The sequence below is a fragment of the Meriones unguiculatus genome, chromosome 5, assembly GCF_030254825.1.
Source record: "Meriones unguiculatus strain TT.TT164.6M chromosome 5, Bangor_MerUng_6.1, whole genome shotgun sequence".
NCBI classification, from domain to species: Eukaryota; Metazoa; Chordata; class Mammalia; order Rodentia; family Muridae; genus Meriones; species Meriones unguiculatus.
Genome location: NC_083353.1, coordinates 83,641,471 through 83,668,879, shown reverse-complemented (window position 1 = coordinate 83,668,879; position 27,409 = coordinate 83,641,471). Strand labels below are relative to the sequence as shown.

Genomic DNA, 27,409 nt, shown 5'->3' with positions numbered 1-27,409 from the left:
TGCTGGGCCTCTGAGACAGCACACAGCTGATGCCTAATAAATATTAGTCAATGAGAAAAGGGATGGGGCTGATGGATGACCCGCATGTTCTCCCTCCTCTGGCCTAGGGGAGTTGCACAGAGGGTCCCCAGCCCTTGCCATCTCCACAGACCCGGCCTTGGGTCTTATTTATATCAGTAGAGCTGGTGGCGGAAATGTCACCACTGGGCCTGTGGGGAAGAAAAGGCCAAGAAGATTAAAGGCATCGCTGATGAGATGCTAATTTGTTTCCGGAAGCAGGAGGGAGTGGTGGGGACCCAGGGCCTTGGGGATGTTGTGAGGCTGAGGCAGGGCTGGAGGAAGCATAATGGCTGGCAGAGGCTGGCCTGGAACCTTTTGTGATCTTTCCCTTTTTTCTAGCCATCTTTTGAGATCTGTACAGCTTATGTGCTAAGGGGAGGTAGTTAAACCCGTGTTCGAATCCTGCCTTTGGTGCTATCTGGTCCTTATGATTTACTGTGCTTTCTACCTGCCACTGTCAGCTGAGCCCAGTGAGGGTAGGTGTGGCCTGATCCTTGGCCAGACTTCCTGCCCTGGACTCTGCTCCCAGCTCTGTTACCTGATAGTTTGAAGCAGCCTCTGGTACCAAGCAGGACACACAGCACACAGTAGGGCCACTTCTTTGGCCCAGTCGTGTTACTGGCCTAACCTTATGGCTAAGATCTAGGACCTTGTTCTGCCACTGCATGCTGTGTGACCCTGGCGGAGTCCTGTTCCTCTCTGAGCCTCAGTTTCCTCATTTGTAAAAGGAGAATGATCACCGGACCATCCTGGTGCACTGTGAAGATGAAATGAGATAGGTTGTGGGAGCCTGCTGTTCCCGGTTTTCCTGCCTTGTTTTCTATTTCTGTTTGCACATAGGGAGGAACACCACGTAGAATAACCGTGTTACTAGCCGCCACTTATTGGCTATTGAGCTCCTGTATGCCAGACTCAGCTGTACACACTGCTCTTGCAGCTCCCTCTAGACAGGAAGTGAGTCTCAGCCCTGTTAGTCAAATGGGAAAACGGGCTGAGAGGGATCCATTAAACTGATTTGAACTCAGATCTGCTCATCCCAGAAGGCTTGTGTTCCCTTATCTCTCTGCTTGCTGTTAGAATGGCTACGTCACAGCCTTGTTATCCAAGAAGAGGTCAAGGCCTCTTTTTGGTTGGTAGAGGAGTATGGGGGAGGGGGCTGATGGCAAGAATAACCAAGCAGTCTCACTCAAGTGCCCACCTTTAGCCACCTTGGGCTTGTCACAGCCTAGGGCTCCATTCCCCAACCCCTAAGGATGGAAGAACAAAGTCCCCCATGGAGTTAGATAAGGACCTCAGGCCCCCAGCACCCCCTTTTACCAGTGTTTCTGCTCATCTTTCCTATATCAAACAGGACTCCCCTCCCAGAGCCCATCAGTCTAGACCCTGCTTCTACTTGAAGCCTAGTGCTGAAGATGCTCAAAGGAAGCCAGGAAGAACCCAGACAACCCATTAGGAACCATTCATCTGGGAGACCTCTGGGACCCTTCCTCCCCAGGCCTCTTATTCATCACCCGTTCTATTCACCCCACTTTGCCCTCTGCTCTGTCTACTCTGCCAGCTAATGGTGGAAATGCAGAAGCGCTGGACAGTGATGGGATCAACCACATACTTCCTGGATCAAGGCCTTAGCACTGCTGACTCAAGCAGAGGTTTTCCGCAGCTCTGACTCCCAAGCTGTCCTCTGGGCTCCTCTTGAACTTATGGTCTGAGTCTAGACCCTTCCTATGGGCTTAGAGGCTTAAAAATTGAGGAGGGAACCCAAGCAGCCACCTTAAGGGAGATGATGGGATCCCTCTCAGCCACATGCCTTCTCTAAGGAAGTAGCTGTTTCTGTGCCTTAGTCTTTCTGAGGGTAATGCTGCCTAGCCAGCTAATAGGAAGGGAAGCAGGATGTGTTTACTGAGCTCCTTCCAAATACCTGGCCCTGTGGACTCCTGCCCCATCAATGCAGGCATCCACTGGGGGCCTGGGACACGATGCCAGTGGTCTGTGCCATGGCATAGCAGGCCAGCCCTTCTAGCAGCTAGCTAGCTAAGGATGGGTGTCTGAGGGCCAAGCAATTGGTCTCAGGCAGAGAAGTTTCACAGAGCAGTTCCAGATGGAGGGACCCAACAGCTGGCAGAGGAAGAGGGGAGGAGGCTGATGGAGCTGAGCAGAAGCTGGGGTGGGCTAGGCGGCACTTTTGGCGGGAAGAGGGAACAGAGAATGAGGGCGCCGAATATAGGCTCTCCATGCCAGAACCTGGGAAGATAGAACTGCTCTGGCGCCCCGCTTGTGGTGGAGGAAGGGCCTTGCTGCCGGCTCTGGGGAGGATTATCTATTTTAGCAACTCGGGAAGGGAGGAGGCCAGGAGCGCCCAGCCTCCACCAGTCAGGCGGCTGGGACGCAGCGCAGAGGCTCCGGCTCCGGGCTCCGAGGCTACGGGGCGGCTGCGGTGCTCCGGGCCTGGGACCTGCTGGCGGGCAGTAGTGATGCTGGCGGTGTCACTCAAGTGGCGACTGGGCGTGGTGAGGCGGAGACCCAAAGGTACCGAGCAGACACTGCTGTGGGGTGCTGGAGGAGCCATTGGGGAGGCTCCTTGGTGCCCCTGTCTCCCAACCTGCTTTTGTCTGGGTGCTTGGGGTGTCTCTGTGACATCCCTCCTGGGACCTAGAATCTGGGTCTCTTCCCTAGGCACTTGTCAGTTGCGCATTTCTCTGAATGCTTCTCTGGGGCTGCATCTCTCTTCCCCTCTCTCCACCCCATCTCTCTTTGTCTGGTCCCTTAGGGGTCTCTCCTTCTTCCTGGTTCTCCTCCCTGCCCTGATGGCTGTCCTTGTGTCTCTTCCATCATCTCTGCCCTATTTGTTCAGATTTCCCCTCTTCCACCCTCATTGTCTTTGTCCAAGGGTCCTTTTTAGTGTCTTTCTGTGTCTTCACTTTTCTGAGCTTCTTGTCCCCACCCCTCATGGGACGCCTCCCTAAAAGGCTTTTCTTTCCTCTCTATTCAGACTATGGGGCTGTGCTGGAGTGGGCAGGCGGGCATTGTGTGTGTGTCTGTGCGCACACACACACACATTCATTCACACCTCTGTTGTAGGCTGGGGCTGAGGGCTGAAGGCTAAGCCTGGGCCTGGCCGTGGTCCATGCTAACTCGACACTGTCCCATCCCTGGCACAGATCCAGCCCCCGGAGTAGAAGAGGTGCCTCAGGTGTGGACAAGGCTGCAGTGAGCCGGGGAGGACAGTGTGAAGCGAGGTGTTAAGCTCCAGAGTCTGTGTGACCCTAGCCATCACCCTTCTAGTCTCCACGTATAACAGAGTAGATAAGGATGGTAGGAATTTGTGCTTCAGGCTAAGAACTAAGAATAACCAGACTTTTAACAACAGGCGCAGACCTTAGTTCGGGGGCAGCGTGTGTCAGAGGAGGCCTTTCCTCCTAGTCCCCACAGTATCCCTCAATGCCAGTCCACTCTTGGCCTTGGTTACATAGCAGAAAACTGGGGCCCAGAGAAGTTGAGGAACTTTCCCAAGGCCACACAGCCGACCCACAAATGAGTATTAGGTGAGTGTTTTATTACCATTTGAAGGACCTATATGAAGTGGGGCCGTTCCCCTGGAAGGGGCGAAGGGGTAGTGGGTCCATGGGGCAGCAGAGGGCTCCAGGACCTGTTCTGGCTTGTGAGCAGCTGGAGTCTTCTAGAGATCTCCACAGGGACAGAGGTTTCAGGAACTCAAGGCCATTGTCCTGAGGACCCTGTGGATGCAATGGTTGACCACATCTCAGGGCTGCTGTCTGTGGAAGACACTTAGATCTAGAGAGAGGATGAGGTTGTGCTTTTTGGACATTAAGGAACAGCTGTATCTGCCCAGACAGACCTGGGTTCAAGTCTTACCCTTGGCTGTCACTTTCTGTGTGGCTATGACAGCTGTCAGACCTCAGTTTCTCCACTGCAGAGGGGAACCAGGAAAAGCCATCCACTTCAGAGTGCAGCTTAGAGTCTGGACGTGGGCCCTACACATACTAGGTTCCTGAAAGGTGGGGTATATCCTCCCATTCTCTCCTGGCCTCTCCCTACCCTGCTGCACATTACGCCCCCACCCCACAGCAGTCACGCCCATGAATGTTGAGCTCCTCATGGAGAGAGGGGCACAGAAAGGAAAAAAGCATGCAGCCTGCTTGGCTGAGGATCTACATGAAGAAGGCGTGGCCTGGCTCCTCAAGCGAGAGGTACTCTCTGGGAGATACAAAGCTGTACTCCATTGCATGGAGCTATTTCTCGAGGGAGGAGTCCTGAGGCCTCGGTGGGGAGAAAGAGGTTCCCCTAACTTCATAGTCAAGGTTTTCTATTTTTGAGACTGACTTATTTATCCCATATGTTATATGTGTGTCCTGTGTGCATGCAGGTGTCCACAAAGACCGGAAGAGGGTGTTGGATCCCCTGAGCTGGAATTACAGGTGGTTATGAGCCACCTGATGTAGGTCCTGGGAACCAAAACTCGGTCCTCTGTTTCCCTCCACAGGAGCAGAACATGCCCTTAAGCACGGATCCATCTCTCCAGTCTTGGGTTTTATTTGTCTGGGGACATACTTCCTTACCGCCAGCCTGCGGTCTTGTTGTTTTATTGTTATGTTTACATGATGCATGAGAGTAAGCCAGAGTACAATTTTCAGGAGTTGGTTGTCTCCTTCCACCATGTGTGTCCCAGGAATCTAACTCACATCAGGCTTGTTGGCAAGGCTCTTTACCCACTGAGCCATCTGACCAGCATTCCAACCCATGTTTTCAATGGATCTTCCTGTTTTCCATATTTCCTCAATAAGACCTTTGATTGTTTGAAGGCTGGGGTCATAGGCTATGTGGCCATATAAGACCCGTACTATGAATGCCTGGAGAAGGAAGTGATGATTTTGAGAGAAAGGGGCTAGGGAGGTCTCTCAGAGGAGGAATTTGCTAGGTAAGTAACAGAAAGGACAGCTTGGGCAAACAAGGCTGTAGGGCACAGAATCAATCAATGCCGACACAGGGTATACTGCCCTGTCTCTGTCAACATTTATTGAGCAACCGTTGTGTACCAAGTACTGCGCTAAGTCTTGAGAGCCCAGCATGGGTCAGAAGAGGCGTTCTGATCCTGGCCTCCTAGCTGTATCTACACATCGTGGTGGCTTCTTCCTCCCTTCTGCCCTCAGGGATGGAGGCTCCCCAGGATTCTCCCTAGGACTCACCCTGGCCACCAGCTGTTTTCTGGTATTTATTATACAACCCCACCTCCCCATAGCAGCATGAGGCTCAGCTCTGACCCTTAATTCAAGCATGCTCCTTCCCTCCAGCACTCATCCAATGGTCCCTCTTCTGCCCTCCTCCCAGACTGGGGCACCAGATATCTTCGAGACTGCGCTGAGGGATAAATCCACCCTGGGACTGTTCCAAAACTGCAGAGTCCTGGCAGGCTGGTGTGAAGCCTTGTTCTGTGTTCTCTGCTGAGCACTTGCTGTCTGTCAGGCAGCATGCTAGGTACTTAACATTACTGTATTCCTCGAGAGTTTGGAGCCTATGATCTAAATTGCTCACATTACACCTGGGGAAACTGAGGCTCAAAGGAAGAAGTGACTTTCAAAAACCAGGTGTGTAGAAAATGAGGGAGTCTGAGTCTGCCCAGGCAGGATAACTACCCAGCCTAAGCATCTTGCCAGGGCATTTTGATCCTCAATGGTCACTTTGTCTCATGTGTCTGCTAGGAGCAGAGTCCTTTCTGTGATGTCCCCACTGTGTGTCCCTAGATGTGCTGCTGGCCTGGATTTTCCAGTATCACTGAGGTCTCTGCCTTCTGGAGCTCTGGCTGGCGGACCCCGGCAGACTTGATGGGCCCTGAAGCTTCTCTGGCTGCTTCCACTAGCTAGTACTGCCCGTGTCTAGCTGCTGCCTCTGCCACACCCACTTTTGTCTGTGCCTCTTTTCTGAAGCGCAGACTCAGCTGGAACTCAAGGCTTGCAGTGCATGAGAGGCGTAGAGAGGGCAGAGCCAGCCATAGCCCTCCCTCGTCTAGAATACACTGAGTGAAATGTGCCTCCGCCTACCCACCTTGCTCACATCGCTGCCACCGGAACCTGTGCTGATCTCGTCAGCTAATGCCCCGTGCTGTCTCCGTTTGTCAGCTTGAATGCTCAGTCCGGCAGGACCATCTGCCTGCTTTAATTGCCCAGATAATTGTCAAGGCTGCTAACCCTGCCTCCTTCACTGATGGCCTGACAGGGCAGAAAGAACATCCATCAGTCGGGAGGCCTGGGCAGACCTGACCCCAACTCCCTGCAGGTCCTTGAGCAATCCCACTCTTTCTGGCCTCAGTTTCTCTTCTGTGACCTTGCCCTGCCCTCTTAGAAATAAAAGTCCCTCACCGCAACCTCCATTTACCCACACAGTGCCCTTGGGCTAACCTTGTCTCTGCAGCCCCCGCAATCCTGTTTTGGCCGAGGTATCAGTGACTCAGAGCAGATGTGGGCAGGTGGGCGGACAGAGCGGCACAGAGCCAGCCAGCTCCAATTGCTGCACAACTGGGGCAGCTGGAGTCCCCAAGGGAAGACCTTGGGCAAGGTCCTTGTCCTTTACAGAATGGGTGTGTCTGAGGCAGGGAGGCAGCTGCAGGTCACGTGGGGTTTAATTTGGGGATGGAGATGAGGGGGCCCTAGACTGGCTGAGCTGAAGCTGCCCCATGAGCCACAGCTCCCCCTTTTCTCCTGGACCACATGTGGACTCCATTTTACATATGGGAAGGCTGATTTCCACTCAAAGACGTTCAGCCAGTCAGAGATGGGGGTGTCTGGATTGAATTTAGAGTCCATGGAAGGCCCCAGAATGTTCTTCCTTCTTTGTCACTTGCCTTGATTGCAAGCTCTTCCGGAGATAGCTAGGCTGGGAAGAGGGTAAGGATCCAGCAGGGGATCAGGTAAGCTTCCTAGGGGACAGGACAGCAGAGCTGTGTGTGGGAAGACTTACAGGGCAGAGAGTACTAGGGACAGGCATGACTGTGAGACAATGGTGCTAACTGGGAGCTGGGTTCTCTCAGAGAGTGTGTTAGAACAGAGGGAGGCTGCAGGGGAGGTCTTCCTGGTTTGAACCCCCCCCACAACACGCCTGGTGAGCCGTAGCAGGAGTGTGGGACCCTCATCTGTCAGGCATCTGGAACGACCTGGAAATCTCAGGCTCTAACCCCTGCCCAGACAATGGTTCCTACAAGGCCTCCACCTTCCAGCTCCTCCTGGGAGTCTCCTTGAAATGAGTTTGAGGGCTCCCTGGTGGTCCTTTTCATACCCTTACATAGCAGCCACCAGCCATCATCAACCACAGAGCTCTCTTTTCATATTCAAGTACACCAAGAGGGAACAAAACCAAGTAGGGCCATGCCAGCCCAGGGATCTCATGTACATCAAACTGTGGCTGAGTTCAAAGTCCTTCCAGGCTCATTTTCTCATCTGTGGAACTGTTATCCCAACCTCACGAAGTTAGAGACGAAACCATGGAATGTGAGGTATAGTCTGGAATGTGCAGAAGCTGGCAGAAGCCAGCTGGTGTGGCCAGTGGTGCAAGCTTGTGTTTTTATTCTGCCAGAACCTCAGCTTCCCCCTTGTATATACCACTAGGCACTGGGTTTAGAGGATGTCTGTCTGGCATGGTCAACACTTTGGCTCATTTCCTCCTCCCTGATGATGAGGGATTCCCCAGGAAGAGGTCTCAGAAAGGCAGGTGAATGGAGACAGTCTGGTCTAACCTTACCCAAGGGCTCGTGCAACCACAGCTTCCTAAGGGCTATGGCTCTCACCATAGCCAGGCTCAGGGGCTCATTGGCTCCAGAGGAGGAATAGAGAGTGCTTCTCACCTGCTAGATGTTCTGGTGCAAGACAGGCTGCTTAGGGGGCGGAAAGCTCCCTGTGAATGGGATGGAAAAGTCTAGAATGACAGTGATTCTGGGATCGTGAGTCTTAATTATGTACGTCTTAGTCACTCAGCAGCACTTAGGTGGCACTTCCTGCATGAGGAGCCTCTGGGCCCGGGGCAGTGAAGGATCTCCTACTGAGAGGGAAGAACAGGGCCAGCCAGTGGAAGGAAGGCTGGAAGAAGGCGGTGAGAACCTGCTAGTGCAGGGCTGGCTTCTGAGAGGAACAGGCGGAAGCTGGAGTGAGGGTGGGAATAAGAACATTCTAGGCAAAGGAACTGCCTTCATAGAGGACCCAGGAAGGAAGCATCTGATTCTGAACCATCCAAGCCGTGCATGCTGGGCCACGGCTCTTTCCCTCTCTGGGCCTCAGTTTCTCCTCTTTTGTAAACAGGTAGCAACAGTATGCACCTCATGAGGCTCTTGAAAAAAAAAATCCATGAGGCACTTTACACATAGGTGTGGCATATCCAGTAGGTGCTCAATAAATGCTAGCCCCTGGCTCCTATTTAGGGCACTTGCACTTGCACAGGGGGTGGTGCCTGATGCAGGGGTGGGAGGCAGTATCCTGCCTGACCCTGTGCAGGCGCTTTCCCAGAGCACCTTGGGCTCAGTCTTTGCTCTCTGCCCCCAGCAGCTGTATTTGGGATGCAGATTCCCAAGTGCTGTCCTACAAAACAACTGCTCGTGTTTTCCCCCAGCTCGCTGAAGTAGCCTCTGGAGCCTGTCTTCCCTATGCTACATACAAAGCAACCATGGTGCGGGGAATGACACTCTCGTTGCCCTTTGCCTCACACCCATCTGCCCAGCACATCTGTGTGCTCCTAACCTCAGACCCAGCCATGCTGGTGAGGACTTCCCTTAGTCACCCTGGGAACCTCCCATGCTCTGTACTGGCCATCCCCACTGCTAGGAAATGCCCTACCCACCTCGCCTCTGTAGGTTTACATCCTCTGTGGGCCCCTGGATGCTGTCCTTCCTGAGAAAGATGCTGACACCCCAGTGTGTGGTCTGCTTTCAGCACACAGTAGGCTGCTGGTGAGCTCTAGTTGGACTTCAGACCTAGGTCCTTCCTGACCTAAGATCTCTTTCATGCTGACATGATTCATATTTTGATTTTTGTTTGGAAGGGTAGTGAAAGGGCAGGCGGGGAGGGAGTCAAATGGCCTCGAATCTTCTATAGGTACAGAATCATCCCCAAGGGCAGGAGAATGGAGAGGTGGTTTGACCAAAGTCAGCTGAAGTCTTCACCTGTCCCTAGGGACTCTGTCCATTTAGTTATTTTCTGAGATCCTGAGCTGACTTTTCTTTCTCCATACTCCTCTATGGCTCCCCAGTGTCCTCAGAGGAGAGCTCATAGCATGTCACCAGAGAAAGCTATTTATTTCAGGTTGGCGGAGGATGAGGAGTCACAAGGTTGCTTCATTCAGAGCACACATGCTCTGGTCTGTGCAGGGAGCTGCAGGCTGGCAGGCTCTGTGGCCTTGCCAGATCCCTTCAGGGCAGGCAGAGCCTTGCTCTACAGTCTTATCACAGGAGACTCCCAGGGCCAGATTCTTACCCTCTGGGGGTCTGTCCAGGAGCTAGAAGCCAAGGTGATGGGTGTTCCTGTGAATGTTGCCTCTGTTTACCCCTTCCACACTCCAGCTGGGCTACCACCTTTCTCCCACCTCCCACAGTCATAACTGTGCAGGAGAGTCAAGCAGGAGATCAGGGTTTCCATTTTCCTGTGGGCTGGGCCAGTTGCCTCTCTGCCCTGTTTTTCTCTTTGTTCATACTTTGCAACTCCCTCAAACTTGTCCCTACCTCCTCTGCATTGGAGACAAGGTTTTGCCGTATAGGCAGGCTTCCCTTGGACTCAGGCCAATTTTTCTTCAGCCTCCTAAGTGCTAGGATTATGATTTTTTGCCCCCCACATCTGGTTCCAGTTCCCACTTTTTAACCTTCCCGGCCTGGCAGGTCTCCAAATATGTACTACTGGCCATCATGAGAAGGGCTTTAGTGTGCACCCAAGGAGAATGAGGCCCAGAGCAGGAAGGGGCCTAACATCCAAACCCTCAGCCTTGGAGGCATCTGACTTACTTTCCCCTAATGGTCCTTTCTTCCCAACCCCCAAACCATCCAGTCCCTTACACCCCACATGGCTGTCATTGGAAACAGGTAAACACCCTTAAGGCTCTCCTCCTAGGACCCTCTGAATCTGCACCCTTGCTGTCTTATCTCCTGTCTACCCACAGCTGTGTTCAGCATGGTCCTTTTGCCTGCCCAGAACCTTCTTCCTTGCTTCTTCTCATCTGTGTCTCAGGCTAAAGATCACCTCCTCCGAGGGGCTTTTCTTGCCCACTTGTCCCGAGTTCCCCACCCAGAATCATTCCTGTGTCCGACACAATCTCGAATATGTTTTCTTGATTCCTCTCTGGTTCCCCTTAGTTGGGGAGCTCTGGAAGTGTGAGGCCTGCCTGCTTCACTCACTGCAAAACAGCAGATCCAGCTTAGTTCTGGCAGGTACTAAATGCTCAGTAAAAGTCCTCTCAGTGAAGTACTAGGTGCTCAGTGAATGTTATGAGTGAGGTGTGAGGTGCTTAGCAGAAGTCCTGAGTGGAAGAGAGAACTGCAGTGAGGTAGGACTATGAATGTCCAAACCTGTGCCAACCACCTTCATACACCCCACATCCTGAACTTCTCAACCAAACCTTACAGGAGTAGATGCTTCATCATTATGCTTCGGAGAAGGGGCTCTGCGGTTTAGGTGCAGCAGGGGTGCCAACCCTCTGAAGGTCAAGATCCTCCTGCCCACAGTGCTGACCTACCCAGGACAAGGGCTGTTGGGAGCGTTTCTGTGTGCACCCAGGCACTCTGGACAGGTTAGCGCTGCCAGCAGATGGCCTGGCTTTCAGCCTTGGCTCACCCCTTAGTGAGGAAGGGAAGATGTGGAATTCACTGTGACCTTGGTTCCCGGTCCCTACATGGGGCTTCCACAGAAGGTGCTGGATGGAGGAGATCATGGGTGTCTCCCATTCTCCATGTGCCTGCTGTGGTTCTTCTGACTCTTCTGGAACCTTTTTCTCCCTGGTCCTACACTGACTGCCATGTTTTGCTTTCATGCTTTCCTGAGGCCCTGAGCCAGTGACCCTCTCGTGCTCTGCTGTCCCTAGCACCAGCAGCAGGTGGGCCTATAGGCAGCACCGTCCTTAAGGGACCACAGGGATTGGGAGGATGTGAGCACCTTGAATAGATGTGACAGAGATAGTACCCAAGGAGTCCCTTCCCCTACGGCAGGTAGAATGGCCGGCTAGCCCTTGCTTTCTCCAGAGCAAGCGTCTAACAGAGCAATACAGAGGCCCCAGGCCATCGTCTGCTACCACCACTTGGGGTGGGGGTGGGGACGAGAAAGCCACTAAAGCCCACAGCAATAAAGAGTTTATCTCACTGTCCTCTATTGCCATCTCTGCCTTCCTCCCCGCCAGACTTAATTTCCGCTTGTCATTTGAGGGGCCTGGCGGGTCTGGGGACACAGCTTGCTCATGTCACAGTGGACTCAGCCCTGCTCTGTGAAAGAAAGGGCAAAGGGCCAGGCATAGCTCAGTGCAGGGGGACCTCTAAGGCCCCTCTGGGTCTCAGGTTCCCATCACAGAGTGGATGGTCTGCTGGCTACTGTGGTCACAGCCCCTGGGTCTCTGCAGGGTAGGGGAGCCCCTGGGAGTCCATCAGCATGAGGACACCCGGGAGCATCTCCCCTGCAGGGCCAGGGTTCCTATGACAAGGGGGGAATCTAGGGCCAACCCCACAGGGGGAACCAGCCACAGCAGGACTGTCATAGTCTGAAAAGCTCTTCCAAGGTCCCACCTTTCCCCTTGCAGGTGCGACTGTCTGGGGTCACTAGCAGCTTGTGGGTAGTGAAGCCTGACCATCCTGAGGCAGGGCGGCTAGTCCATGTCACAGTCTTAGTGTGAGGCACTGGGCAGGTGGGCGATGGATGGATGCTTTCTCTGGCCATTAGTACAGAGGTTTCTGTTGTCAGCAATGGAATGAAACCCCTGAGTCAAGGGCTTGTACAAAGGAAGGAGTCTGGTTTGGCCTCACTGTGCTGGACCCCTGAGTCCAAGATAGGCAGCTGCTGGTGGGGAACAATGCAGTCTCAAGAGCGGAAAAGGCATAATCCAGTTCCTAGGCTTCTTTCTCAGGACCCACACACTGCTGGCTACTGTGGTCACAGCTCCTGGGTCTCTGGGGACCCTGGGAGTCCATCAGCATGAGGACACCAGGGAGCATCCACCTGCAGGGCCAGGGTTCCTGGGAGGAGCCCTGCTCCAGTCTCATTACATCCGTTGGTATTCCCAGACTTTGGGATGAGTGCTTTGTGCTACACCCTGGGAAGCTGAGGCCAGAGAGGCTGAATGAACAAACCATCCTCTGGCACAAAGCCTCTGGGTGTGGAGATGCTGAGTCTCCAGCTCGGTGGTCCAGCCACCCCTCCCCAGGCTACCCTCACTTGCTTCCAATGTGTCTGAGCACAGAGAAGTCAGATGCTATCTTTGGGAACTGCAGGAGGCCTGGCTCCCAGCCACCACGTACACCCTACAATCTGTCTCCCTCTCCTCTGCCTCCCGAAGCTGGCAGCATTGGGCTAGAAGGGTGGTCGCTGGAGCAGGTCCCAGGAGCAGCCTGGCCTGCACTTGGCTCCTAGGTAGGACTCCTTAGCAGCATTCCAAGAAGCCTGAGGTCCTGGCAAAGACTCTTCATGCTCTTTCCCTACAACCATCTGTGGCTCCCCATTGCCTGCAGGGTGAAAGCAAATTCAGACCTCAGAAGCATTTGTTAACAGATGGATTTGGCCCTAGAGGCCACACATCTAGCAAAGTCCCCAGTGGTGGCATGAATGACATCTCTCAGACCTTGGAGGAATGAGACCTCATCTGGCTCGGGCTGCAGTTTCTCCCTCATCTTTCAGGAGGACTTTGCCCACAGGTTTCACATGGTCACTGCCTTCTTATTTCTACTTATCTTTCAAAAATCAGGCTCAAAATCCTCTTGGTAGTTGCTTCAGATACCTACACGCTCATCATTTGCATCCCCAGACCGCTTTACTAGCCTTTGAAATCCTGAGTGGCCCCAGACCTCAGACTCTTCCCAGATCAGCTGAGTGACCTTGGGGAAGTGGTTTAGCCTTTCCATGTCAGAGTTCACATTTGGACCCCCTTTATTCCAAGGGTTACCAACAGTCAGTTCCTCATATATGCATGAATAAAGTTGAGTAAAAATGTGTGGTGGGGTGATGAGGGCAGAGGCAGAGCCTGTCTCCCTTCCTGTCTGGTTTTGTCTCCCGCCCCCAGTGCCCAGCACAACAGGCTCTTGGAGTAATGCTCTGTAGACACCCTCCTGTTAATCCATGGAGTGACCTTTCCAAGGGCTTCTCAGCCACAAAAGTAAATTCCAAAGGAACATCGAAGAGCTGAAGAGCTCCAGCCGAGCTTCCCGCTGCCAATCAGAAGGGCTCTTGAAACGCATCTGTCAAGAGAACAAATGTTTTCTTAAAGAACAGACGTCACTCCAGAGGCCTGTGTATCTGTTGCCACTCTGTCCACAGATGCTGGGGGCTTCATATGAGGGAGGTTCTGCTAGGGGACCTCTGGCAACTTCCCTTTCCACTGGTGTGGATGGGGTTGGGATGCTCAGGTAGCCCTCTGTGTCCTAGTGAAGGTCAGTCCCTTCTTGCTATTTCCAGGCACAGGACCCCATGGAGCCTGCACCCTCTCTCTGCTTGGTAGGACTGTCCCATCTGGGGTTCAGCCTCACTACCTCTCCCATGGCTGTACAATGCTCCTAGATCTTTGGCCTTGGCCTCAATGCCGGTCCAGGGAATTTGCCTATTGCCTGGCCCCTAACTCCCACCCTGCCCTCCACCCCTTCTTACTCCAGGTTACCTGATGAGGAAAGCCTCATAGGGAGTGAAATCAGGGCAGGGGCTTGAGCCTGTAGACAGACAGAGAACATGGATTCATCTGAAGGTGCCAACACCAGCAGGAGTTGGCCTGGGGTAGTCTGTGAACGTAGTCTGACTTCCGTAGGGGCTGGGCAGCCATGAATTCCCTGAGAGCAAGGACTCTGTATCTAAATCTCTCCTGCATCCCATTGGATGCAGGTTGCACAGGTTGTTGATGGCCACTGTTTGTTGCCTTGTGTCACTAACACTCTGCTCTTCTCAGTACCCATGTGTAGCCCTGGGAGAGTGAGATGCAGATGCCCCATCTGGAGGGGTCCTGGGGTTACATTAGGTTCTGCCTGTTGGTTCCTGAGCCTTGAGTGAAGGAGGTCTATCAGTGTGCAGGATTGGGGCCCAGCTGGGGTAGGCAAGGGGCAGCTTTCCAACTGTGACTGCAACCCATGGCCAGCTGCCCCTGCCCATCAAGCTTAAATGTGGAAGATCCTAGGCCTGGCACACTCTGTCCCCATGTAATGCTTGTGGACACTGTGTGTGGTAGGCTGTTAGGTTCATGGTCCCCAAGACCCACCTTCCAGAGAGAAAAGTGAGGCAGGGAGCGGGTAGGAAATCAGTGCTATGGTTCTTGGGGAACTATGACATCTGTAGAGGTACCCACATGGCCAAAAAGGCTGCACTTTGTGATTTATGACTGGAATCCCATGTCAGTCCTGAAATCTGAAATCTGTTCTTTATAAGAGTAAAGTTTGGAAAAATATGTCCTCCTTTCCAGATGTGAAAACTGAGGCCCAGGGAATACAGTCATTGGTCAAAGCCCTGGGGCACTATAGGATCAAAGTCCTGTGTCTGGAAGACTGGGGAGGGCCCTAGGGTCATTCTTTTCTAAGAGCCTGAGTGCTGCCATATGTCCCAGGCTGAGGGGGCTACAGACATTCATCTTGGAGCCATAGTGAAGAAAGCCTTGTCCCCTTTAAGGAGAGAGCGGGCTGCAGTGGGTGGACTATGCCCTGCCAGTGGGAGGGAGCTCCTGGGCCCCTCCCCGGGGAGGATGAGGGAGGGACCTAGTGAGTGGCTGGGAGCTGTGGGCAGTGCAGAGACAGCAGACATGCTGTGTGGGCTCAGCCGGGACAGCCCTGCGGAGGCAGGTAGGTGGAGCATACAGGCACCACACCGGCTGAGCACTGCATAGAGGGACCTCGGTGGCAGGGATGAGGTTGCCACTCTAGGAATATAGGGACTTTGTAAATCGGGTGGGATTGAGGACTTGGAATCTGTAACCAGGCAGGTGCTGAGGGCTGTGTGTCTGCTCTGGAGCTGTCCTGTCACTGGAAGGCTGCCTCCCATGGCTGACCCTGGCTACAAGTTACAGGGTGCTCAGCCAGAGACCTGGGGAGGCTGCCTCTCCTGCCTCAGTGGGGAGAGTAGAGCTGCCAGTTGTTGGGATCATGGGGCTACCCATTGGGAGTGAGCTTTCCCTGCGGCCAGGGTGGATCAAGGTTTCTGGAAGCCCTGGGCTCTGGAACTCAATAGAGGGGCAGGGCCCAGCTGCCACATTCCTAGGTGGCTGTGGTAGTGTTTGGGACTGGGGAGGAGCTGTGGGGCGAGTACAGTGATCCTTGTCACTGTCCACATGTCTGTTTCTCTAACTTCAGCCTCCTGGGCCAGCCTGACCTCTCCCAACAGTGTGGGCCACTCTGCTCTCTGTGCCTTTTTACCGTCACTACCCTCCAATGCTCTCAATTCCTTCCAAGGTCTACACACCTCTCTACAGCTTCCTGGGTAGGGACTAGGTGCCCCGGGACTCCTTCAAGGGACATTTGAGTCATACAGTTGGAGTTGGGGATGGTGGAACTTCTGTGCTTGGCTTAAGCCCAAGCTTGATGGGCCTTTATCCCACTCTACTCCTGGCTTTCAGGCTTCTGCCCTTGGCAGAGCCTGTGTCCCTGTGTTCTCCTGACCTCTGGGCCTCTACCTCTAGTGCGGCCTATGTTCTGGTGTTCTCCTAACCTGCTGCCACCCCTGGGTTCCCAGGAGGAAGAGGTCAAGCCTGAAGTCTGGTTACAGCCCCTGAGCCCAGCTCTCAAGGCTTCTCCTGAGCTCTCTAGTTTTGACTCTGATGCTTCCCTGATTATCCTCAGCACTCCACCCATGAGAATCTCCTCCCTAGGTCATAGATAGGACCTCATGGTCACACCTGCATTAGCATTAGTTGCTATCCCCAGTCTCTCTCTCTGTCTTTTAAAGAAAAGTCCTAAAATGGAGCTTTGGATCTAGATGTACTGTAGTTCCTCATTCCCTTCTCTGTTTCTCTGTTGGTAAGCTTTGTTTCCTGTACCTTCTCCTTCCTGTTCTCCAGGCTTTGTGTCAGACAGCCCATTTCCAATAGTTCCCTCAAAAGTCTCAGCATGGATCCAAAACAATCATGGGGGCTCTCACTGGCCAAGCATAGTTGTAGGGCCTCTCCTAGAGCAGAGAAAGGGAGCCAACAGGTGGTCACTGCGGATATAGATAGCCACACTGCAGGGATGGAGTGGGATGGGGTGTGGGCTGAGGCCTCTGTGAAAGTGGGATTGGGATTACGGTCTGTGGAGCAGGCAGCCTGGCTCTCTCTGGCTTGGATGGGCTGCCCAGGCTCTCTCTTGGGAGCCTCTAGGGTATCTATGGGATGGACGATAACTTATACAGTAGGCCTGGTCCAGACTAAAGTATCTGAGCATGTCTCCCACTCCTGCATGCACACACTGCCCTCAGACTCCGGCCCAAAGGATGGGCATGTCTTCTGACTACTAACCACAAAGATGTCTTTGTCATCAGGGACTGTCAAGCTTTAGTGAATAACTGGCCACTCAGTATTGCAGACTCAGGACAATTGAGGCAGAGTGTATGCACAATGAGGGATCCCTGTTGGCACTCTCCTCCCCAGGGGCTTCACTGGAGCCATTTCTAGGCCTGGGCTGTGGCCATGGGGGAAGCTACCCACTTGGGGGTCAGCCAGGTGCCTGGAGCCAGGGAAGGGTGGGCTCCGCCCAGGCTCAGCCCCTTCCTATTCCTGGCTGGCCACTAACTATGCTTCATTGAGGGCCATTCTCCTTATCTACAGATTCGGATTGAGTTCAAAAGCTAGGTATTTACAGAATGCTAGGAAGCCTCCTACTCAAGGCTCAGTGAGGTCTTCCTGATAATACTGAGTGCTGAAGGGGGGAAAAATGAGAAGAGTGTGCTAGGGACTTCAGAAGGTGTTGGGGGTGGCATTTCATCAGATTACTGTAAGAGGTGAGAGAAGGAGTTTGTGAATGTCTGGGTAGTCTTCCCGGGCAGAGGGAAGAGTGACGCTAGTCGTGGCTCCAAGGAGCCATGCCCTACCTAGGCTGCTGCAGTTCCTTCTTCCCGTACCTTGTGTGGATGCTTGCAGTGGACTGGAACAAGGATAAGTCCAGGAGGGTTGCCAATCCTTGTTCTCTCTGGCCACCTTGGCACTGCATGGTGAGGCTTCCTGTTTGATGTGTGGCTACTCATCTCAGGCCAATGGAAATGTGCCGTGGCTGTCTTATCTATTGCTCCATGCCTCTGTCTATGGAAAGCTGGCTTCCTGGAGACCGGTTGTCTATGGAGACCAATGCCCACATCCACAGCTCAGCCTTATGCTGATCCAGCCCTGGAGGGGTGACAGGGGTGTCACTGTGGAAGAATGTCTCTTTGAACAGAGAGGTCCAGGGGCTGAGGTGTTATGTCCAGAGGGAGGAGACATAGAGGGCTAGACTAGATGCCCTGAGAAGCCATGTGGCCTGGGCTTGAATACACCCAGGGGTTGAGTGTCCTCATTGTGGTTCCCTTAACTTCTCTGTGCCTCAGTTTCTCCATCTAGCACATGATAGTGACAGTGGTGCTTCAGACTCAGGCTTCTTGTGAGGACAGAGTGGTAATGACTTTGAAGTTCTTGGAACCATGCCTGGGGCAAAGCTCACATCCCATCTTTTGCCATGAGGCAATACTTAACCTCTCTGTGCCTCAGTTTCTCCCTCTGTGTATCAGCATGCCAAGCTGGAATGACTCCAAGATTCATCCTTCCTTCTGCATACCAACAAATGCCTTCCATAGCCTGGACAGTCGAATAAAGTTGGAGAGGGTTGTGGTACCAAGCAGCCACTCTCCAGAAATTATCACTGAATCTCCATGAACCATTTGGAAAGTGAGATCCAAAGGGCTGGGAGTGGGGACCTTGATCGGGCTGTCATGGGAACACAAGGGTCTCACTAAAGGGTCTTCATCTCCAGCTTGCTCAAGTGCCTCTGATGTAAATGCCAGGCCTGAGCTGAGTTTACAGTACCCCTTAGCCCCCATGCCCCTTTCCTGGCACTCTGCTTAGGCGGCACCCTGGCACAACAGGCTGGCAAGAGGCAAACTTCCTTCTCCCTTTGTCAGAGCTCAGTAGCTCCCTGGGGCTGCAGAGGAAGAGAGATGGAAGGCGGATCAGCAAGATATGCCTGAGAAAAAAGACCCCCCCCCCACATCCCCCACCCACCCACCTAGTTGTAGCAGCCAGGACCAGGTGTCCAGGCCTGTGCCCTGACTCCTCAGGGGCCCCGGAAGTGAATTTCTCTCTGAAGCAATTTCTACAGCACCGACTGACTGAAGTAGCACTCATAATTGGCCATTGCTGGAAGGAGGAGACTAGAAAAATGCAGATAAAAATATCCCTGTTTTTTATGCACGTTTCCAGCTGAAATTGGTGGGAAAGATGTTTTTTGAAAAGCCTTCATCTCTAAGCATGTAATTACTAGGTCTGAGAACAACTCCCCCCCAAAAAAAAGAAATATAAGAGGACAGGAAAATGTGAACATGTTCCCTAAGGGGGGATGCGGGGAGCCAAACCACATGTAGGCATCTATAAATAAAGTGGTCCCCTAATTTCTCACTGCTGTCAGTGAGGGAGTCACCCCCACTTCACAGAGAGTAGAGAGGCTTGGGGCATGCAGCCAGTTGGCAGTTCTGATCCTGCTTTGATTCTTAGTTTGAATGCTGCCTCAGTCTCTCTCAGCACAAGGTTGTCCTTGTGGGGTCACTGGTGTCCCCTCTGAAAAGGCATCAGTAGGTATCACCCACTTGCTATGGGTTACTACTCTGACTATGATATGACGGGGGGGGGCAGGGAGTGGGTGTTAGATACAAAAGCCTCTTAGCCCAGCCGGTATGACCTTCCGACCTCCAGTGGGGGCCTCTGTGCTCAGCCTGAAATGCCTGTCCTTGCTCAGGCCTCTGCTCCCTGTTACCCGCCTCTCTGTGTGTACGTGCACATGCATAAAGGAGAAAGCTGGGGCCACTCAGCGATCCGCACAACTTAGCTGCCTCATGGAAATTACCACGGTCAAGTTCAGCAGTGGACAGGATCTGGATATTGGGATGAAGAAAAGGGGGACAGTCATCTTTAAAGATGAGTTGGAAGGACACTATAGGGATCGTCGAGGAACAGGGCCCTTTCCTTCAGCAGCTCGCTTGCCCAAGCCTGGCTGCTGAGAGCAGCGTTTGGGGATGCCTGACCCTCAGTTCTCTGTTCCTTCTATTTTATCTTCAGGGTTCAAATATGCGCCTTCAACCCGCAGCTATTCAGGGCTGTGTTTTCCATGGGAGTCACAGCTCTGGCCTGAATAAACTTGTCCTCAGCTTCCTTCAAACACAGACCCCCATACTCTTCCCTCCAGACACATATCTCTCACCTCCCAAGGTCAGCCCAAGGGGGAGGGAGCCTAGGTGACAGGATCTGATTTGCCTGGGATGAGACACATTTCAACTTCAGAATTGTCCTGGTGAAATACTAGAGACATCTGCACACATCGCTGATGGAACGCAGCCTTTCTAATTGTATTAGCTTAGAAGCGTCTTGTTGGAGATAACGAAGGATGGACGAGGGAGCAGTAACAGGAGGCATTAGACTAAATGGTGTGTTGCTGGAATCAGCAATGGCTGGGAGCGTGGGTCTGGGAAGGAGGGTGAACACACAACTGCTGGGGACCCCACTCCAGGATCCCTGAATGCTGCTCACTCCAACTGCTGTTTGATTGGTAATTTACCAGCCTTTTTGGCCAGCAGAGGAAGTCTGGTCACTGAGTAGAGTGAGCCCAGACAGCTTCTTATGGGTTAAACTAAAAATGATGAACATTTCCATGAGCTGTGGCCCTGACCCTGGCCAAGCCTTTCCCCTACTAGTCTGAACATGGCCCTGGTCACAAAACAGTGGTTCTCAGCGGAGGCTGAGGTCACTGCCTCTCCTGCTTTCTCAGGAAATCCCTGGAATAATTTTTGGCTATTTCAGGATCTATTGATGACTGGAAGTGGGGACCAGGGGATGATGTGAACCTTCCTACAATAAAGAGGCCCCTTTCCAAAAAATGTCGGTAGGGCTGAGGTTGATAAACTCACTGAGCCCTGACTGCAGACCAAACTGTCTTGACCCAGGTTGATTTGTGTGGCTGACCCCTGGTACAGAAAGACCAAGCTGGGATGAGGCATGTGGGCTTTTCCACCCGCAAAGGGACTGTGGCTTCAGTCTGACCCCAAGACTTAAGAGAGAAGAAGATACCACCCCACAGCTGTCGGCTGACAGGCACCATCCACTTAGAAAGGTGGTCCTTTCTGCTCTGAGCTGGACTTCCTTAAGAGGCAGATGGGGGCACATGCAGTATCAAGTGAGGTCTGAGGAAGGGGTGGGAAGCTGCAGGTGCACCTGGTAGCTGGGAAGGCTGCCTCCTCCTCAGCACAGGGAGCCTGCCAGCTTAATGATTGTCAGCCAGGTGCTGAGAAAAATGAGGCCGCTTGGAGGAGCATGATGGACAGCCTGGTCAAGAGAGGGGGGTGGGAATGGGGGCACAAAGGCTTGGAGCGGCCACTCCGAGTCTCGGCTTTCTTATCTGTCAAGCGGACATGAAGGTCTTACCTCCCTGTCTCCCTCCCTGGGTCACAGTGAGCATCAAATGAAGGTGCAGCTGTGAGAACAGGAAAGTCCAGAGAAGAAATTGTGTGAAGCAAGGGACCTGCAGGAAAGGAGGGGCAGGGGCTTGACCACAGAGCAGGTGACCCGGATACCGTGCAACTTTAGACTGTTCTAAAACACAGATGTGGGTGAGCCTGGGAATGGGGGACCACATCAGTTTGCAGACAGGGCAAGACACAGCTCTCCCAGGAGCGTGCGGACCACCGAGCCATTAGACTTTTTGGGTTAAGCGGGCTCTGCTGCACCACGGCTGTCCCCAGGTGTTGTAGGGGAAATGCTTCCGTGGCCTGGAAATATCAAAAGCCCCAAAGCTTAGATCGAGCTCCTAAAACGGTGTCGTGTGTGTGTGTGTGTGTGTGTGTGTGTGTGTGTGTGTGTCACCCCTGTGCATCCCAAGGACTGTCAGCTTGCCTGTGCTGCCACTGTGGACCGACCAACCACACATCAAAAATATCGGGGAAAATGTGTCTGTACGGAACATACCGAAGCTCCTCCTCACTACATACTGTATTAGCCAGTGGGCTCTGGGACCCCCATTCCTGGTGAATGCTGAGGAACAACTTAGCTACCTCATCTCCAGATTTCTTAAAATGCCTAGCGCAGTGTCCGAGTTTGTCAGAGCTGCTGTCCTGTGTTGCCTAGGGATTCATGAAAGAGAAAATAAACAAAAACCAAAAACTGAAAACCTGGGCATGTTCGGTATAGGAGCGATTGTTTTCTGAACATTTGTTTTCATAGTTGAGTCTGCAGGTGTGGAAACAGGGGCCTGACTGTATTCTCTTTACATTTGAGATAGCTGGAGTGGGAGGGAGGGGTTGTTGCTTTGTTGTGCTTTGATGAGGGCCTCAGAGGGTAGGCTGGCCTTGAAGTCCCTATATAGTTGAGGAAGACCTTAAGCAACTCCTCACCTGTCTCTGCCCCTGGAGTTCTGGGGTTGCAACACGTGACACCACGCTGTGCTCTAGGAACTCTTTACAAATCCCGCAAAGACAAGTATCTGTACCGATGAGACACGCTCCAGAAAGATAAGGCAGGAAATGAGAGAGAGGTTGGTGAGGATCTGGGAAAAGAGTGGCAGGCCTCAGTTTTGAGAGACGGAGAGGCTGGGAATCAATGCTTGATGATGCAATGGGAGAGATTTTTCCATCCAGTAACACACACACACACACACACACACACACACACACACACACACACACACTCACACCGGCCACGTCTGCTCACAGAAACTAGGGTAAATGCCTGCCCCATCAGGTGTGCCTCTTGACCCTGGGACAGGGCCAACTGGCCTGGGTTCTAAGTTAGATGGTAACTCCCCAGCTGTGTGACGCTGAACTCTTTGCAGGATACCAGGTATAACCAGTGGCCTGGCATGAAGTGGACGAGCTCCCCACGTGGAATGAAGATGAAAGTGGGGGCTGGGCCAGTTTCTCATCCCAAACTCTCCCTTTCTCCCACAGACGATGGGCCTTACTCAAAAGCGGGGAAGGACGCGGCTGGGGCCGACGGGGCCCTGGCGTGCCGCCGTCAGAGCATTCCTGGTACGGTGGGTCATATTTTGCCCTGAGCTCTACCCTGAGATTTCTAATGACTCATGAAGTGTGGGCACTGCCACTAACTGGCCCTGTGCCCTCAGTGTGGGCACTCACTGGTCTGGTCCTCCCTGGTGGAGGGTGATGTCACCCCATATAAAGTGACTGAGTGCCAACCTTCCCAGCTTAACCCCCCCACTTGGTCCCAGAGTGGGCACTACCTGCTCATCCTCCTGTCTGCCCACAGAGGAGTTCCGGGGCATCACCATGGTGGAGCTGATCAAGCGTGAGGGCAGCACTTTGGGCCTGACTATCTCGGGAGGGACTGACAAGGACGGGAAGCCCAGAGTCTCCAACCTGAGACCTGGGGGCCTGGCTGCCAGGTGAGAGGTGTGGGCCAATAGACAGGGCATTGGGAGAGCATGAACAAGTGAGGGGGCTTGATGTCTGCCACGGGGAAGCCTCCGTCAGAGGCCGATTCAAGACCCAGCCTCTTTCCTTCTCTTCCCCTGTGGCTACAGCATCCCACCCAGGCAAGACCAGGTACCCTTCCATGCCATCCCCTCTGCCCCCAAGGCACCCTCCTGGCAGACTCCCATTCATCTCTCCACATGCAACGAAGAAGTCACTGCTTCCAGGAAGCCCTCCAGGGCTTCCAACTAAGGTAGTGCTCTGGACACGCTGTCCTGGATGTCCCCTTAGACAATGAAGGTTGGAAGTTGGCCCTAGTGTCCAGATGAACCCATCAGAAGGGATTCAGAGGGTTGTGGAGAGAGAATGAGAGAAGAGCAATGGGTGGGACACGTTGGCTGTTCTTCGGGCTGTGCGGGGTGGTCAGTGATGTCACCACGATGCTATCACCAGGCCAGCACAATGGGACAGGAAGGGACGTTCTGGTTGTCATACCCAGGCTTGGTTAGACGGACGCTATCCCATGCCCTTGCCATGGACAAGGGAAGGACCGCTCTGAGCCTCAGCTCCCTCAGGTTTCTGGGGGAGGGTAGTGTGAATGTTGGTCCCCAGAGGCCAGCATTGGTTCAAGGCGGGCTCTGGCTTTCATGCTTCAGGAGTGATCTACTGAATGTGGGCGACTACATCCGCTCAGTGAACGGGATCCATCTGACCCGGCTCCGACATGACGAGATCATCACCCTGCTGAAGAATGTGGGCGAGCGCGTGGTGCTGGAGGTGGAGTATGAGCTGCCCCCGCCTGGTGGGTGCCCTTGGACGGGGAACTCTGTCCACTGCCTCAAGCATAGGGGTGACACAGCTACCTCCCTGCCCTGGGCCGGGGGAGGGGTTGGGGATATCCTAGGCAGGGTGGGTGATGTCTGGAGGCTGGCCACACACATGCTGGAGCATGGGTACAGTATGTTGTCACCAGATGGTGGTGGGACCCTGTTCGTAACCTGTCATTTCACATACTTGGTTAGAAAGGAAGGTCTGGGGACAAGGGCTGAATACCCTGTTCCCTGCCCCATGGCTCCCAACTCCACTGCCCCGCACTGAGCACAGTGGCCTGGGATTTCTCCCAGCTCTGAGTTTTCAAAGTTAGTCTAGCATCTTACCTGGAGTGACTAGAAGCGAGCCTGGCCTAACCCCCAGCCTCACTGTATCCTGGGCTCTGCTGTGGTCCTCATGAGCGTATCAGGTCTTCTGCCCTGTCTGTGATAGACTAGGTATGGGTAGAGATGGGGGCCTCCCAGCACCCCACCTTCTCTGCCTGTAGAGTAGAAAGAGGTCAGTCTGTGAAGCAGAGAGAGGTGACTTTGTGGCTGGCCACTTGGTTCTCCTGGAGAACCTTCGGCACATCTACCAGCACGGAGATGTGGCAGAGAGACTCAAAGGAGGCCTCAATTTCTCCATAGCTCCAGAAAACAACCCGAGGATCATTTCCAAGACGGTGGATGTCTCCCTCTACAAGGAAGGCAATAGCTTCGGCTTTGTCCTCAGAGGTCAGTGTAACAGCTCTCCTTGGAGTTGGGATGACGAGAATGAGGTCATCGAGGATCCGTGTATGTTCCGTGTCACTGTGTCACATTAGTGCATGTGACATACATTTTGTTTAGGACTTTATCTGTTTATTTAGCTTTGTGTTCATGCACGCACATGCATGCGTTGATGCAATGTGACATGTGTAAGGGTCAGAGGACAACTTGTAGGAGTAACATCTCTCATTTCACTGTATGGGTTCTGTGTATGAAACTCAGGTCATGAGGCCTGGCAGCTAGGACCTTTACCTGCTGAGCCATATCTCACCAGCTCTTGCTTAGCATTTTAAAGATCCCAGGACCACTGAATCAAACATTAAATGGACAGTTTCAAGAAGCAATGAAGTATGCATGGCTGGTGGGAGAACAATAACAGAGAGGAATGGGAAAGCTGTGGCAGATTCATAACAAAGTCTGAAGTTACCTAGTTAACCAGGGCAAAAGGAAGAGAAGATGAGATTACAGGAGAGCCATGCGATGTGACAGAGAAAGGATTTGAGTTGTGTTTCCTAGCCTTCATCCCACCTGTGGAGAGGGAGGCCACCTGGGCCGGTGTCAAGGCTTTTGCTTACCAGGGGAACAGTGGGTAAGTGATTTTTGCTGCTTCCTGTTGAATTCTGTCCAGGAGGTGCCCACGAGGACCTGCACAAATCCCGCCCTTTGGTTCTGACTTACGTGCGACCTGGTGGCCCAGCAGACAGGTGAGTCCGCCTGAGACAGAAGCATCTACCTCCCCTAGCCATTTGACACATGGAAACCTTGTGGACAGTGGGTGGTCCCCTGAAGCCCTTCATTTTCACATAATTTTCCAGAAGGGAGACTGAGGCCAGGAGGGGACATCCTGCCCAGTGTCACTCAGGGAACTGGTGGAGGTGGCTAGGAGAGACCCCAGCTTGCATCTTCCAGCACCCTCCTGACTCAGAGTGGAGCACTCTGGGCTCTGTGACTAGCCATCACAGAGCTGGGACTGTCTGTGAAAACCTCTCATGCCCCAGCAGTGCCTGGCTCAGCCTAGCAAGGCTGGGAGGACAGGGCATGGGAGGAAAAAATGCCTAGGCCCTACCCCGTCCCCTGACCTCTCACCCTTGATCTCTGAGCAGGAGACTCCTGACCATTTTAAGAGAAGCCTGGAGCAGGCTTGTTTCAGATCTAAATTTGTCCCCTTGGTCTGGGGCCCTGCATGAGTTGCTATTCATAGAACCTCCTGGAATAGCTTTGGCACCTGTCAGGGGTGACATTCCAGGGCAGGGGCTGGGCCCAAACTGGAGGCCTGCTGAGTTCTTTCTCAAACTCATCTGTCATTATGCCAGTCACTACTGGAAAATCGGGGAGGGGACCATGGGAGGGGACTCTACAGTGAGCAACATGGTACCCACAGACAGCCCTTTCCCTGATGCTGTGTGTCCCCAGCCAGGCAGACACCCTATTTGGGTCATGGTGCAGGGGGTGAGAGAGTGGCCTTGAAGAACACGCCCAGCTCAGACATGCTGTGGGTAGAGGGCATCAGAGCTGGGCTGGTCCATTTTACTTGCCTCTCTATCTGTTCACCCCCCCTCCCCAATCACTCAGGCTTCCCTCCACATACTGCGTGTCGCATTCCTGTACCCTTCAGCTGATTGGGCTTTCATCTCTTCTGCAGGGAGGGCTCCTTAAAGGTGGGTGACAGGCTGCTCAGCATAGATGGGATCCCCCTGCATGGGGCCAGCCATGCTACGGCAATAGCCACCCTGCAGCAGTGCAGCCATGAGGCTCTTTTCCAGGTGGAGTACGACGTAGCCACCCCAGGTACATTGGGGTCTGAGGGTAAGGGCTGGGGCAGGAAGAGGCCCCAGATCCTCGGTACTGCAAAGGCTATGTGAGCTTAGGCCTCTTGACAATATCATGCATCTCCTGATTTCACTGGGGATCTGGTAGGGACAATACAGGTGAAGTGTCTGGTCTTTTGGGGAGGGGATGGTTAAGTAGCATGCTAGGTAAATGTTAAATGGCAGGGAAAAAGAACGAAGAGAGAGGGGAAGCAGCTGAATGTGTGTGTGTGTGTGTGTGTGTGTGTGTGTGTGTGTGTGTGTGTAGACTGGGGCATAGACTCTAACTAGGCCATGAAATGAGAGTGAATCTTTGAGGAAGCTCTAGGCAGGATGAACTTTAAGTGCAAAGGCCCCTTGACAACAGCATTTGGCCCGAGAGGGAGGGGCCAGCCTGGCTGCAGCTGAGTGGGAAGGAGCCAGGACAGAAGGGGTGAAGAAAGAAGCCAGGGGGACTACAGGAAGTGGCCAGCTGTCTCAGGGAGAGCTGATGTGAGGCCAGGAAGCTTGGGGTGCAGTAAGGGGTGTTTCTGAAGTAGGATGGAGGCCTGGCCTGATTTGCTGGTGACTGTATGCACCTCTTCCGTTCTATGCCATCCCCTTTCTCAGCAGTAAGAGCTAGTCCAGGCAGCAGGTTTACAGCAAGCACGGCACGTTTACTTTCCACGATTCTTTTTCTTTTCCCTCCTCATTATTCCAGACACCGTGGTCAATGCTTCAGGCCCATTGGTGGTAGAAATAGTCAAGACCCCAGGATCTGCCCTGGGGATCTCTCTCACCACTGGCTCCCACCGGAACAAGCCGGTTATCACCATTGACCGTATCAAGCCAGCCAGTGTGGTGGACAGGTGAGGCGAAGCAGCGGTATTATGCAGGGCAGAGGCAACCTGCAGCTCTGTCCACTGGACCAGACTCTCCGGGCCCCTGTCTTACAGGAGTGGCGCCCTGCATGCTGGAGACCACATCCTGGCCATCGATGGCACCAGCACAGAGCACTGCTCCCTGGTCGAGGCCACCAAACTCCTGGCCAGCGTGACTGAGAAAGTGCGGCTGGAGATCTTGCCTGCACCCCAGGGTTGTCGACCCCTGAAGCCCCCAGAGGCAGGTAGGTACCCTAGCAGGTCTCAGGACACCAGGTTTCCAGGATGAAGCAGGTAGGAGAGGGCTGTCTGAAGCCAGCAAG

At 53.4% G+C, this 27,409-nt stretch overlaps 1 protein-coding gene across 5 annotated transcripts in view; it reads left to right on the top strand.

Annotated features, from left to right (window-relative positions):
* Positions 1-27,409, top strand: part of Grip2 (glutamate receptor interacting protein 2) — a 77,693-nt gene that overhangs the window by 29,743 nt on the left and 20,541 nt on the right. For 3 of the 5 annotated variants that reach the window (XR_009591884.1, XM_060383755.1, XM_060383753.1), the window contains exons 2-9: positions 22,359-22,439; positions 22,678-22,813; positions 23,498-23,643; positions 24,299-24,385; positions 25,047-25,122; positions 26,061-26,206; positions 26,927-27,074; positions 27,162-27,331. Coding sequence is in view for 4 of the 5 variants with exons in the window: in XM_060383755.1 (XP_060239738.1) it covers positions 22,359-22,439; positions 22,678-22,813; positions 23,498-23,643; positions 24,299-24,385; positions 25,047-25,122; positions 26,061-26,206; positions 26,927-27,074; positions 27,162-27,331 (990 nt within the window). In the remaining variant the exon portion in view is untranslated. Of the gene's footprint in view, positions 1-2,427; positions 2,587-14,976; positions 15,056-22,358; positions 22,440-22,677; positions 22,814-23,497; positions 23,644-24,298; positions 24,386-25,046; positions 25,123-26,060; positions 26,207-26,926; positions 27,075-27,161; positions 27,332-27,409 lie in introns of those variants that run through there. The other 2 variants (XM_021638251.2, XM_021638252.2) reach the window with 2 other exon arrangements.